The sequence below is a fragment of the Geotrypetes seraphini genome, chromosome 4, assembly GCF_902459505.1.
Source record: "Geotrypetes seraphini chromosome 4, aGeoSer1.1, whole genome shotgun sequence".
NCBI classification, from domain to species: Eukaryota; Metazoa; Chordata; class Amphibia; order Gymnophiona; family Dermophiidae; genus Geotrypetes; species Geotrypetes seraphini.
In genome coordinates this window covers 65,967,111-65,982,456 of record NC_047087.1, presented here as the reverse complement: position 1 = coordinate 65,982,456, position 15,346 = coordinate 65,967,111, and the positions used below count along the sequence as shown (strand labels likewise).

The following is a 15,346-nucleotide window of genomic DNA, read 5'->3' as shown; positions in this document are numbered from 1 at the left end:
GATGAATGGATCCCTCTCAGCAGGTGTCATCATTCAAGCAAAACATGCCTAAGAATGCACCACCCTTGTACTATCTGGATAGTACCAAGGCGATCTGTAAGAATACTCAGCAGTAAAATCTACAGTGTCACTGAATATCCATGACCAGCACCAGCTAAGTCATTTATCCAGATACCCACTGCCATTATCCAAATAAATATCTTTGAATATCAGGCTCCAAATTTTGTGGTTAAAACCTCAGCTGAGAAACAAGAGAATGTTTGAAATTGGTGAAACATCCATTGATGAGTCAAAAGTACCTGTAACTCCTCACTGTGTATCCATCTTGGCAGAAATTTCATCTTTCATAGGACATTTTACTACAATTCAGAGTGATTTCTAATATTACAGGTAATTCACAGCCATATTTTGAAAATGCATGATCCTGAAATCAGAGAATCCTATATGTAAACAAGGTTTCTCATTCTTACCAGACAAGCAGAATGGAATTTTTTCTTGCATGTTCTGCATGCTTTCTTTGGAAGAGAATAATTGGAACCATGAATGACGGAAAAACAGATCATGCAGTCTTCTACACCCTCAAACCTCTTGTCCACGTTGTTTTTCCATAAAGCTAGCCCTTCCATAATGCTTCCATTCTGATGAACAGAGAAAATGAGGTATTCTATAAGAAGTTAATATAATCATATCTAAAAACTGAGGTTTGCCTTTCACTGAAGCTCCAATTTCATTCCAAGAATTCAAAGTGCAAAATATTTCTAGCCTAACCTTAATAGCATTCTAAAGCAAGCACTATTTACATTTCATTTATGCAAGAGCAGATGCTTCAACAATGAGATATTTAGAAGGCTATTAACTAAAAAATATTCCCCATTTTACAGTGGGAATACATGAATATGGAAAAAAATTCTCATCAGGTTGTGCACCAGCTCAGAGGCATACACATTTCAAAGAGGTATTTATTACATTAAGAGCTTTACATGAGGGATTAAGGAAGCAATTCTCCTTAATACCTCATTGCTTCCATCTCCAAGATGAAACAAAATTGAGGCTTCAGTATTTAAGGTTCAAGATTACATTTATATGATATACCATCAAGTCAGCTTACAATACAATTGTCTTTAAAAACAGAAAAGAAATACATCTGAAAAAGCAGCAAGTTCATGTGTTCTAACAAGCCCCAGGAAGAGAGAGCAGTTCATCTGCAGATTACTTAGAGCATGTACTTCACTGGTGGTCCTACATTTGTAACATGGGCCAGCTACAAATGGAAGCTGTGAAATTGGCACTTCCATTTGGAAGTTTCTGAATTTTCCATATGTGTATTGGTAAAATGGCTCCTCCTGCTTTGTGTGCACTCCTTCAAGTCTTCTTATACTGGGCTTGTCAGAACTTTTTATCAAGTAGAACTGAGTACCTCACAAACCTGGACATTTCCATTCTGATTTCAATTTTCTATGTGAAAAGAGCTATTAGGAGGTAATTTATGTGTGTGTAAAAGGCCACTTATAAAATTAAGACATACCTAAAATTATGCAGTGCATGCAGGCGTATATTTGTAGATTAAACAAGTTTAGGGAAGATTATGGGTTGAGCATTGGTGAAATCGTGATTTACACACAAGCGCTAACATTAATACCTGCTTCTGAGAAAGCATAAATGCCAATATCCAAAATCCATTTAGGGGTTAAAAAAAACAAGGTGGTAGCCACTATGATCCATCATAGGAGAAAACAATTAAGCAGATCAAACAGAATCCAAAAACAAAATGTCTTTATTGAACACACTCCCAGGACAAAATGATGTGTCTTGACGTGGCTGCATTTCACCAATATGGCGTCAGGGGCAAACTAAAACTAATTTATAATTTTTTAATTATTATTTCATTACACTACATATCTCAACACAGAAGTGCACTAACTTATAATGCAAGCCTTCTATGATAGGGATATTAGAGTTGTCCAGAAAACTCAAAAGTTGGAAAAACTATGCAAACTTAAGTTTTTCCATGAATCTGATTGTGCTTGATCAGAAAACAATTAAAAAAAATTTTTTTAAACCCATCCTGGGGTGGCTCAAAGTTGCTGATTACATAAAACTCATTTTTTCTTAAAATATGCTCTTATTTTTGCTTAATGAAATAAAATTCTTGGTATTATAGCTGTAACTTTTATGTTTTCACACTCAGCAATGATACATTGATAAAAAGACATTATATGCAAAAAAATCTAGTAGTATTTTGTTACAAGAACCCTCAATATCTGCACTGTATTGTGGAAAATAATAGAAATTTAACATACTTCGCTAATAGATAATACTATGAAACTTTCCATCCAATGTGTGGCGGCGGCCAAAAAAGCAAACAGGATGTAGGAATTATTAAAAATGGGATGGTTAAAAAGACTAAGAATGTCATAAAGCCCCTGTATTGCTCCATGGTGCAACCTCATCTGGAGTACTGCGTTCAATTCTGGTCTCCTTATCCCTGCAAAGGGACCTAACGAGACTGGAAGACTGGGCAAAAAAGTGGCAAATGAATTTTAACGTAGAGAAATGCAAGGTCATGCATGTAGGGAAAAAGAACCCGATGTTCAGCTACAAAATGGGGGGAACACTGCTAGGGGTGAGTAACCTTGAAAGGGACCTGGGGGTGATGGTCGACACATCACTGAAAACATCGGCGCAGTGTGCGACAGCTTCAAAAAAAGCAAACAGAATGCTGGGCATCATCAAAAAAGGTATCACGACCAGGATGAAGGAGGTCATCATGCCGCTGTATCGCGCAATGGTGCGCCCGCACCTGGAGTACTGTGTTCAATACTGGTCGCCATACCTCAAGAAGGACATGGCGGTACTCGAGGGAGTGCAGAGGAGGGCGACTAAACCTGATAAAAGGTATGGAAAATTTTTCATACGCTGACAGGTTAAAAATGCTGGGGCTGTTCTCCCTGGAGGAGACTTAGAGGGGACATGATAGAAATCTTCAAAATCCTAAAGGGCATAGAGAAAGTAAATAAGGACAGATTCTTCAAACTGTAGGGAGCCACAAGCACTAGGGGGCACTCAGAGAAATTGAAAGGGGGGAGGTTTAGAACAAATGCTAAGAAGTTCTTTTTTACCCAGAGGGTGGTGGACACATGGAACGCACTTCCGGAGGAAGTGATAGGCCAGAACTCAGTACAGGGGTTCAAGGAAGGTTTGGATAGGTTCCTGGAGGATAAGGGGATAGAGGGGTACAGATAGAACTTGAGGTAGGTTATAGAAGTGGTCAGAAACCACTTCACAGGTCGCGGACCTGATGGGCCACCGCGGGAGCGGACCGCTGGGCGAGATGGACCTCTGGTCTGACCCAGTGGAGGCAACTTCTTATGTTCTTATAGTGGCGCTAGAAAAGGTTCAAAGAAGAGCGACCAAGATGGTAAAGGGGATGGAACTCCTCTAGTATGAAGAAAGACTAAAACAGTTAGGGCTCTTCAGCTTGGAAAAGAGACTGCTGAGGGGAGATATGATTGAAGACTACAAAATCCTGAGTAGAGTAGAATGGGTACAAGTGGATTGATTTTTCACTCCGTCAAAAATTACAAAGACTAGGGGACACTCGATGAAGTTTCAGGGAAATAGTTTTAAAACCAATAGGAGGAAATTTTTTTTTCCACTCAGAGAATAGTTAAGCTCTAGAACGCGTTGCCAGAGGATGTGGTAAGAGCAGATAGAATAGCTGGTTTTAAGAAAGGTTTGGACAAGTTCCTGGAGGAAAAGTCCATAGTCTGTTATTGAGAAAGACAAGGGGAAGCCACTGCTTGCCCTGTATTGGTAGCATGGAACATTGCTACTTCTTGGGTTTTGGCCAGGTACTAGTGACCTGGATTGGCCACCATGAGAACGGGCTACTGGGCTTGATGGACCATTGGTCTGACTAAGTAAGGCTATTCTTATGTTCTTATAGTTAAATACGTACACTTTGGTTTATTGTTAGCTTCTATACCACCACTAATGACTGGGAAGTCAATTCAGAGCGGTTTACATTAGCTTCAGTAATAGTGTTACAATATAAGAGCTTCTGTAAAGGTGTTACAATTCTGAGTTAGCATTTTTCTGGGAAGGATATCATTGCTGACATAATTAAGCCATAATCAATGCATGAGCTTCTGTAAGGATGTTACAATACAGAGGGAGAAATTAGGTTCTTATCTGCTAATTTTCTTTCTTTTAGTCCTTCCAGACTGGCACAGAATGGATGGGTTTACATTCATCTGCCAGCAGGTGGATTCTGAGACACATTGACTTTTGGCAGTTATACAAGTGGGATGTGCAGTCCCATCCACAATCAGTCTGATGAATAGCCAAGCAGAAACTAACTAGGCAGAACAAGAAAACATACCAACTCCATTCTCACATGGAGAAGACAAAATAAGTGTCCAGATTGGACCAGCAAACACTAATGGATACTGATTAAAAGAACCTTCAAAACATCCCCACAGCTCGCCAGCTAAACCATAGAAACATGAAGGCAGATAAAGGCCAAATGGCCGATCCAGTTTGCCCACATTTCCTTAGATTACTCTGGAGCCTATCACCTCTTAACTTCATCCTATGCCCTCATTGCAGTTTCCTTTCAAATGAAAGAGACTCGACTCATGTGCATTCATATTACGTAGGTATTTAAACATCTCTATCATATATCCCCTCTCTTGCCTTTCCTCCAAAGTATACAGATTAAGATCTTTAAGTCTGTCCCCCATACGCCTTATGATGAAGACCACATATCATTTTAGTAGCCTTCCTCTGGACCGACTCCATCCTTTTTATATCTTTTTGAAGGTGCGGCCTCCAGAATTGTACACAATATTCTAAATGAGGTATCACCAAAGTCTTATACAGGGGCATCAATACCTCCTTTTTCCTACTGGCCATACCTCTCCCTATGCAACCTAGCATCCTTCTAGCTTTCGCAGTCACCTTTTCAACCTGTTGGCCAAATTAAGATCATCACATATAATCACACCCAAGTCCCGCATTTCTGTCGTGCACATAAATTCTTAACCCCCTAAACTGTACCGTTCCCTCGGGTTTTTGAAGCTCAAATGCATGACCTTGCATTTCTTAGCATTAAATTTTAGCTGCCAAATTTCAGGCCATTCTTCAAGCTTCACCAGGTCTTTTTTCATGTTATTCACATCATCCGACATGTCTACTAGATTGCAGATTTTGGTATCATCCGCAAAGAGGCAAATCTTACTTGACAACCCTTAGCAATATCATTTATAAAACTGTTAAAAAACAGGCCCAAGAACAGAGCCTTGAGGCACACCACTGGTAACATCCCTTTCCTCAGAACGATCTCCATTGATCACTACCCTCTGTCGCCTTCCACTCAACCAGTTCTTAATTCACCTTGTCACTTTAGGACCCATCCCAAGGGCACTCAGTTTATTTATTAGATGTCTGTGTGGTACACTGTCAAAGGCTTTGCTAAAATCTAAATACACCAAATCTAGTGCACATCCTCTCCAATTCTCTGTTCACCCAGTCAAAGAAATTGATCAGATTTATCTGACAAGACCTACCTCTAGTGAATCCATTTTGTTTCCGGTCCTGTAATCCACAGAATTCCAGAAACTTGACCATTCTCTGTTTTAAAAGTGTTTCCATTAATTTGCTTACCACAGAAGTCAGACTTACTGATCTGTAATTCCCTACTTCTTCCTTACTTCCACCTTTGTGGAGAGGGACCACATCCGCCCTTCTCCAGTCCTCAGGTACCGCTCCTGACTCTAGGGACTCGTTGAAAAGGTCAGTCAACGGAGCTACCAGAACTTCCCTAAGTTCCTTCAGCACCTTCGGATGTATACCATCTAGCCCCATCGCTTTGTCTACCTTTATTTTAGCTAGCTCCTCTCGAACACAATTCTCTGAAAAATCGATCAGGGTCTATTACTCCTCTATTCTTATTCACGTTTGTCTTCTGTGGTCCCACTCCTGGCGCTTCAGCAGTGAACACAGAACAGAAATATTTGTGAAGTAAATTGGCCTTTCTTTAGCAGCTTCTACATATTTTCCCCTTCATCTTTGAGTCTCACAATGCCACTTTTGAACTTCTTCCTATCACTAATATATCTAAACAATGTCTTGTCTCCCCGTTTTACTATGTCAGCTATTTTTCTTCCATTTGCATCTTTGCTTTCCTGACTACACGACCAGCCTCTCTTAACTTTTCCAGATATTTTTGCCTTCCTCTTTCTGCGATCTTCTCAGCTACTACTTTTGAGAACCAAAGCGGCCTTCTTTTCCTCTTGCTTTTATTTACTTGCCTCACAAAAAGGATTGTCGCCCTTACAATCGCTCCTTTCATGAGGTTGAGCATGCTCAGCTCACATTATTTGGTCATGTCAGATGGAGAGGAATCAGGCTACAGCGGAGGAGGCCTCTGTTGCAATTCAGGGATAGGGGAAGGATCATCGGCCCATAGGAACCTTTTGAGTTATGTGTGAGATGATGAGAGCTACCATCATGGTTTGTACTCCCAATAGTAATTTCATATTAAATCTGATTTTAATGCTGGATTCTCTAAAGGCTTAATCTTCTAACAAACTAGGCATTAAAACAGCACATAAATGCATTGTTTTTAATGTTGCTAGTGAACAGACCCCTTAGAATTTTCTCTTCGCTCTCCAGCTGTTTCAGTCTGCTGGCAAAAAAAGTTCAGAATGACCTCTCCTAAGAAGGTTAATTATATCCAGTGTTTCATATAGCAAAGATGCATCAGTCAACCCTTATATATGTGCAAGTTTTCCCATTTATACAGACCTGTTGCAATTATCTCCTCGTTATTACAATGTCTGCTTTAGATTTACCAGCTTATCAAACATAAGGATGCAAAGTGAAGGACATCACTTGAAATGTACCTGATGAGTGAGGTAGGTGCTTAACTGCAGTGTCCAATTGCGCCATTGCTGAACAGCCACACCGACTCTCTTCCCACTCTCTACAGCTATGGATCCTAAGGGGTAATTTGGTGGAAGCTGTATAATCAGCTCAATAAAAATGTCATCAACAGAATATGTGGCAATAACTTCCCGAGCAGCAGAACGAGCTTTTACCTTGAAAAATAAAAATCACCATTTAATGTACCAAATGATATTTTGAAAGCAAATATACTTAAAAAAGATGAAAATATAGCACATGATTTTTTTACAGCAAAAGAATGAAAACACTATTGTAAAATTATGATAAAGTAGAACTTTTATTGGTAAATGGTCTATGTTCTTTACAGTAAAGAGCTTATTTTCAAAGCACTTAGACTTTCAAAGTTCCATGGGTTACTATGGAACTTCGTATGTCTAAGTGCTTTGAAAATACCCTTTCAAATGCATAATACAAAAACTTACTCCTCTAAAATGCGGACTTTTTGCGGTTTTTTATTTGAACATTCAAATTCACAAACAATCCTGAAAACAATAAAACTTTACTAAAACAAGAATCAGTAAAAATGAACTTACTGTCATGCCATCAAATGACTGTGTGCTGGTCTGTACAGAGGCAATTTCCTGGGAGGAGAGCACACTACTGACATATTTACTTGTAAATTTATCTACCACATTGAATATCCGCTTCTCACAGCCATTCCACCAGAGACGAACCATGGCTGGCAAGTCCTTTAACGTGGTATAATATACGGAGCAAGCCAAATGTGCAATCTCAGATGACAACATGGCTGATGTCTCTGTTAAACACAAAATAAAACTCTTCCTACTTAACGTGTCATGCACATTGTCTAATATCAAACTTAAATAATAACATATCTTGTAAGGTCAAAGGTGCTAATATCAATTTTTCTTCCCTATTAATTTTACTTATTGTCACAAATCATTAAATTTAAAAAAATTTTTAAAAAAATCAAACATTAAGGGTGAGATACAGTTTATTTAAAAAAAAATTATATCATGCTTCATCTACCATTATAGGCAGCTTACAAAGAACATACATACCTTCTACCACATAAAATAATATTAATAAAAGATACATTTATTAACAGTCCAACTAAATTAGGTTAATAATAGATTGTCTACAATGTGCAAGCTTGCCTGGAGTTGTTTCAACGGCTGTATATTTTTTTAAAAATTCAAACCCATTTATATTGTCTGCTCCTAGTAGTATTTTTGATAAACTTATTCATATTCATTTGGTCTACCTGTTGTTTTCTGCTCCACATTGGATTCCCTAGTAGACCATCTGCCTTGCTGTTTTCTCAGAGTCTGCACATATCCAACAATTTCAACACCTGATCACTCTTTCTCAATTAACATAAGAACATAAGAATTGCCATACTGGAAAAGACCAAAGGTCCATCAAGCTTAGTATCTTTTTTTTCAAGAGGCCAACTCAGGTCCCAAGTATCTAGCTAGATCCCAATAGTAAAACAGATTTTATATTAATTACGAGGGTCATTTCATAAATAATGAACACTATTTTTTTTAATTTATATGTTTTATTTTATTTTTTTTTCAAGTATTTCTTTACAATCCTTCAATATAGTCTTCCTGCTTTGCAATAACTGAGTACCGGCATCCGGGAAGCTTCATTATTCCATCCAAGACACTGTTTTGTTCAGTTGCCGAATGGCTCGGGTACCGGCGGAAGAAAGCTCTTTCAGAGATGCAAAATGATGTCCACACATAGGTTGTTTCAACTTTGGAAAAAGGTCAAAGTCTGGTGGTCTCATGTCTGGACTGTAGGGAGAATGAAGTAACACCTCCTAGCCATATTCGTGTAGTTTTTCAATGACATTCCCTATGTGCGGGTGAGCATTGTCGTGAAGAATGAGTGGCCCAGCCAAGAGCAACTGAGGTCAGGTTTTATGCATTTTTCTGCATATTTTTTTTGCAAAAAATCAAGATAATACACTGCTGTGACACTTCTTTCACATGAAACTTTGTCTATGATGATGATGATGCCTTCATGATCATAAGCAAAAATCATCATTTGTTTGATTTTTGATTGAGCTCATCAAAATTTTTTGGGTCGTGGGAAAGATGGAATTCTCCACTCATCTGTGCTCTCTCGTACCCATAAATGCCCCACGACAAGGATCCTCTGCAGCACCAAAAAGCCTCATAAACAATAAATAAAAAACAAATTTAAAAGAAAAATAAACATAAGCAGAAAAAACAAGTTCCTACCATTTTGCCTGTAAAGAGACAACTGAGGAATTGGAGAACAACCCAGAGGGATGGGAGATGGAGCAAAAGAATGCTAATGAGACTCTCTACAAGAATTCTCGCAAGATGGGGTTAACTATCCAAAGGTTCAGGAATAAGAGTGTCTGTCACACTAGAAATCAGTTTATCACTCTAAATCAAACTTAGTACCAATTCCTTCTGGAACACCCATCCAGCCCAAACTCATTCCATTACTTAGAAATCTTCTTTGTCTCGAACCTGTCTTTTCAAAATCAAATATCTCATCTGTTAAAATTAGGGTCTCACTCTTCAGAAGCTTCAACCTTTCGTAACTTATTGTCTGCATCAACTCTATATTTCAGAACAGGCCCTTTTCATTTCTAGATTAGACTACTCTAATTCCGTATATACTGGTAGCACCAAACGTATATACTGGTATCACCAAAGCTCAAATGCACCATCTCCAAACTCTTCATAACACCATCATCTACCTACTTTGCCGAAGAAAGAGGTTTGATCATGATACACCTCTTTTGCCTCCCTACACTGGTTACCAGTTCACTTTTGCATAAAATTTAAGATTCTATGTCTTACATTCAAAACATATCATTTAGGTATCCCTTATTTAGCAAATCTGGTTATTCCATATGCTCCTAATCATATGTTACTCTCTCTTGATTCCCACCTTTTAGTTTTGCCATCGCCTAGAAAGGCCAAATATCAATCGATAAGAAGTTCTGCATTTTTCTTTTTGGTCCCAAAGTTATGGAATAGTCTCCCAGCCCGTATTTGGTCAGAGGGGTCATTCTCCAAATTTAAAAACTACCTTAAAACTTATTGCTTTGAATTGACTTATGGTACAGCTCCCACTGGATCAGCTAGGGTTGTTCCTGGTTACCTGAACGGTAAAGCAATCTCTTTCTTTGTCCTTTTCCTTTCTTCTCTTTATCAGATTTATTAAATCTATGGATTGCTCTTTTCTAATCTCTGTATGAATGCATACTGTCCTTTTTTATTGGAGTTCTTTTCTGATATTTTTTCTAAAATTTTAGTATGTAAACCGCTTTGACCTGCTTGTCAGAAGCTGCAAGCTATAACAAGTGTGGCTAATAAACAATAAGTGGGGAATTCATCAAAGGGCGCTAAGCATATTAGTGCATTAGCATGTACAAACCACTACAGATGCCCATTATATTTCTATGGACATCTTTAGCAGTTAGCATGCACTAACATGATTGCGTATGCAACTGTGCTTAGCACCCTTTGATAATTTCCCCCCCTAAATATGCTCTTGAAGAATACTATCTCCATAAGTCCCTTTGGCTTTTTGGTATTGTGAAAACCAAAGAAATATAAAACATAAAACAGCTGAAGCGAAGCTCACAGAAAAATGTACCAAGTATGCATCTTCTAGGTTAGCAGTAAACAAATTAACAGATTAATTGTAGAACTGCACATACGTAATACTCAACTTTGAAAATTACCCCAAGGAAACTATGCATTGCACAGGTTTCTGGTTTCATCTGTGCACATCAAGGTGAATTTTTGGAGGCATATGCATAAGTAAAAATCAACTCTGTTTCTCCCCCTCCCTCCCAACACACACACAATGAAAATCTACCAAACAGGTTGTACTCGTAAGTTTATTCACATATCAAGAGGAATATCTGTTAAACCTTTTTCTTCAGTTTAAAAATTGTTTAACATGCAGAAATGATTTAGAAAATTACCCTCTAAGCCTTTCTAAATGATAAGTTAGATCTTTTCCTAATTGGATAATAGATGTACGAGGGAATCAATTTTTTTAAAATATATATCTAAGAAATACTTTTCTGTAATGCTATCAGAGTTGGTTATTTATTCCCTAACAATAGAAATATGTAAATTTTAAAAATTTAGATTGCATTTCATTTCATTAAGTTCCACTAGAATTTAAATATTCCTAAAATCAACACATTGAAAACTTTAATCTCACTGACCTTGGATGGTAACATTAAGCTCTTCTGTAAAGAATGTTTTTGCATCCTTGCTTGAAGATTCAACGGTTTGGCCTGGAAATGTTGGGTTTTCTGGCATAAGCCTGAACAGGTGATACAGCAGTTTATTTAAACTCTTACATTTTTGAAGATAATGAGAATAGAGGACCCTAAGCTGACAGAAAAAAAATTAATGTTAAGTACAAATTATCAAAATCACAAAAAAATATGACGTACAAGTTAAAGAAACTGGCATGTGGCTAGGTAACTAGTTTCAGCAAAACTTCATAGATCCACTGATTATTTCTGACCTTCATAATCTGTTCAATATAATGGTTATTACTATTTTATAGATCACTAGATAAACTATTAGAGATGAAAAGTTTTATACAAATCTAAGGAGCTAAGGAAGGATTTAGAAACAAAATTAGAAATCATTATGATGGTATCACATAAATCCATGATGCACACAGAATGCTAACTAAAACAAGAGAAAAAACAGTAAGTTGGCTTGGTGCAAATGTGGTTATAATGAGATCTTATAGGGACAACTTATGAAAGTATATTTTGTAAATTGAGGAAGCAAAAAGAGTATTTTTCTAGTAGGACTCAAACACACTTTACCTACCCCCCAATCAAAGGCATGTACAGCAAAAAAATATATGACGGACTACTAGCCACCAGAGCAGCAAGAATAGACCGCCACCTCTTTGACCATGACGTCCAATTACAAAACATTCAGGAAAGAACTGAAAACTATACTATTCAAGAAATTTGTCAAATGATCTAGCCCAGTGGTCTCAAACTCGCGGCCCGGGTACCACATGCGGCCCGCCAGGTACTATTTTGAGGTCCTTGGTATGTTTATCATAATCACAAAAGTGAAATAAAACAGTTTCTTGATCATATGTCTCTTTAGCTATAAATGACAATATTATTAATAAGACTTAGCCAAAAGGAAAGATTTATAAACTATAAAGGAGTTTTACCTCATGCAAAGCTGTGATTTCTTTAATAAGACATTAATTATTTTTTCTGAGGCCATCCAAGTACCTACAAATCCAAAATAGGGCCCTGCAAAGGGTTTGAGTTTGAGACCACTGATCTAACCAAACCGTATCGACCCTTCCCAGATCCCGACGCATACTATATCCATCAATCTTGTAATCTCCCTGGGAATGCCCAGGCCAATTCTTGTTGTAAACCGCCTAGAACTGAAAGGTATTGGCAGGATAGAAGACACCAATGTAATTTAATGGAATACATAGTATCAATCTAAGACTTTCAGAGGAGAGTATGTTGTAGTGGTTAAAGCTACAGCCTCAGCACCCTGAGGTTGTGGGTTCAAACCCTGTGCTGCTCCTTGTGACCCTAGGCAAGTCACTTAATCTTCCACTGCCCCAGGTACATTAGATAGATTGTGAGTCCACTGAGACAGATAGGAAAAATGCTTGATGTATCTGTATGAAAACCACTTTGAGTGTGGTTGTAAAACTACAAAAAGGCGGTACACAAGTCCCAATCCCTTTCCATATTGAGCACAAATATTTTCCATATTGAGCATAAATATTTTATATTATAAAAGATTATTCATTTGCATATTTGCATTCATTTGCATATTGAGCACAAATATATTCCATATTGAGCATAAATATTTTATATTATAAATGATTATTCATTTGCATACTATTGACTAGATTCTGTAAACAGTGCCCAAATTTGGGCACAAAAAAAGTCGCTGATCACTATACTATACAGCGCTCAGATTTGGGTGCCATTTACATAATTGCACTTAGCACCAAGATCCATGCCCTAAGGATTCAAACCAACTGAGCTTTGATTAAACTTTCTGTGCCTAAACTAGATGCAGATCCCCCTGATTCAATAATAGTATCCACATTTTTAGTGAATGCCCCATGACCCTCCCATGGCCATGCCCCCTTTGCAGCTGTGTGCTAAAGAATTTAAACATGCATCTTTATAGTGTAGCGCCTAGCAAGATGTGCATATAAATTCAAATTGATGCCAATAATTGATTATTAAATAATATATGAACTGACTTCGCATTCAACACAAACCTGTCTATGAAGTGTAATCAATATGTTTTAAGTTGCTCAGAAATGTGAAACTCAACAAGGGGGGAACGTACCCCCCTAGAGTGGGAACAGAGTTTACCTCCCAGTCATTGCAACTGTTTCTGTAGAGATCACACTTCAAACCCCTCATTGAGCTAAGTTATGATTCTATTAATCATGCATAAGTGATGTTCTGACAAGTATAAAATAAGTATAAGAAGAAAGGAGAAAATCCTATACTTTATATCATTTCAAGGACTGTAACAATTTTTATTAACCAACATCCTGGCTTGAAGTGTGATCTCTACAGAAACAGTTGCAATGACTGGGAGGTAAACTCTGTTCCCACTCTAGGGGGGTGCGTTCCCCCCTTGTTGAGTTTCACATTTCCGAGCAACTTAAAACATATTGATTACACTTCATAGACAGGTTTGTGTTGAATGCGAAGTCAGTTCATATATTATTTATCAAAGCAATTTCTGACTTCTTCTAGTTTTCACTAGTGACATCCCCGCCATCTCATAAGGAAAATAATTGATTATTAGCACACAATGATTGGTGCTAATTGGTTCATTATTCAATTAAATTGCACAAGCAAATTGGGCACACACCCAAATTTGGGCATGCAATTTTAAGTATCATTTTTTAGAATTTGGAGGTGTATTTGATGTTCATGTTGCAGTCGAAGGGTTTGATTTACAGTATTTGCCAGAAGCTGGTTTTTTTTGTATGTCCAGGAAAGACTACAAGGTGTAATTTATATCCATGAAGCTTTGTGATCCATGCCTAGCTTGACTAACTAGAAGCTGTAAAGCATGAGTGCAGATTATTAATAATTCTCTTCTTAGTGACATATTTCCTGGATATATTGTTAAGGCAGCTAAGATATGCCTAATTTATTTATTTTTTTTTTTTGGGGGGGGAGGGTGGAAAAAAAGGCAAGCAGGCAAGGCATTGCTATTTACCATCTCTGACTAAGCATTAGCCAGTTGTTTAAGATGTGGTAGGTTTTGAGATATTGATTCCAGCCTTTTATAGATGCTATTCCATCTTGTTGGAACAGCCTATTTAAGGCTAGTCTCAAGCTTGTGATGCATTCTTGAATGCTTGATATATGCGACTGTGTCTTTTGCAAGATTTATCAGCCCATTTACATCAGCAACTGGAGAATCGGATTCATCATTGTGCTTCAGTCCATGAATCAACACAAGATTCAAATTGTGGCCTGTGCATGATAGCCACTGTTGATCCTTGAACGCAGCCCAACCCGACCATGTGTCCAAGGCCCCGCCCCCAGGAGGGACCTAAGGCTCCCGGGCCTATTCTGATTGGCCCTGGCGCCTTAGGCCCCACCAGTAGGCGGAGCTTTGGGACGGCTCGGCCAATCCGGCCTCATTCCGTCATTGTTTTGCTAATTGGATACATTTTAAGATTTAAAAAAAAATAGTTTTTGATAATTGCTAGTTCAGATACAAGACCCTAGCATTCAGAAGCACTAGACACATTGCACTAGAAATAACTGTTTTCCTCTTTGTGAGGAGAGAACTAGTGACTTCCTTTTAATTCATTTAGTTTCCCTTCTAAACTAAACTAAACTAAACCTTAAGTTTATATACCGCATCCTCTCCACGGAAGTGGAGCTTGGCATGGTTAATAAGAACTTAAATATAAGAAGAGAAAGGAAAAGGTTTACATGAGCTTATATATAGAATGGAAGAGTAAGGGGGAAAATAGAATTACATGTTAGATAAGAGCCAAGTTTTCAGTTGCTTGCGGAATAGTTGGAGAGAGCCCAGGTTCCGCAATGGGATAGTAAGGTCGTTCCAGAGACCTGTGATTTTGAAGAGAAGAAATTTTCCCAGTTTACCTGCATAGAGAATACCACGTAGAGAGGGGAAGGATAGTTTATATGTTTGGGCGGGTCTGGTGGAGTCAGAACTCGAGGAGTTAAAGGATAGTGGGATTAGGGGAGGAAGGATGCCGTGAATGATCTTAAAAGCCAGGCAGGAGCATTTGAAATGGATTCTGGAAATCACTGGAAGCCAGTGAAGATTGGACAGGAGTGGGGAGACATGGTCAGATTTGCGTTTTGCAAAGATCAACTTGGCTGCAGTAT

General features: G+C 38.1%; 1 protein-coding gene across 2 annotated transcripts in view; it reads right to left on the bottom strand.

Annotated features, from left to right (window-relative positions):
- The window catches only part of LTN1 (listerin E3 ubiquitin protein ligase 1), a 146,281-nt gene that overhangs the window by 5,267 nt on the left and 125,668 nt on the right, over nt 1-15,346 (bottom strand). Inside the window, exons 26-29 of one of the 2 annotated variants that reach the window (XM_033942384.1) lie at nt 11,159-11,330; nt 7,500-7,723; nt 6,906-7,100; nt 471-638 (exon numbers count right to left, since the gene is read on the bottom strand). In XM_033942384.1, coding sequence (XP_033798275.1) covers nt 471-638; nt 6,906-7,100; nt 7,500-7,723; nt 11,159-11,330 — 759 coding nt within the window. Of the gene's footprint in view, nt 1-470; nt 639-6,905; nt 7,101-7,499; nt 7,724-11,158; nt 11,331-15,346 lie in introns of those variants that run through there. The other variant, XM_033942385.1, reaches the window with a different exon arrangement.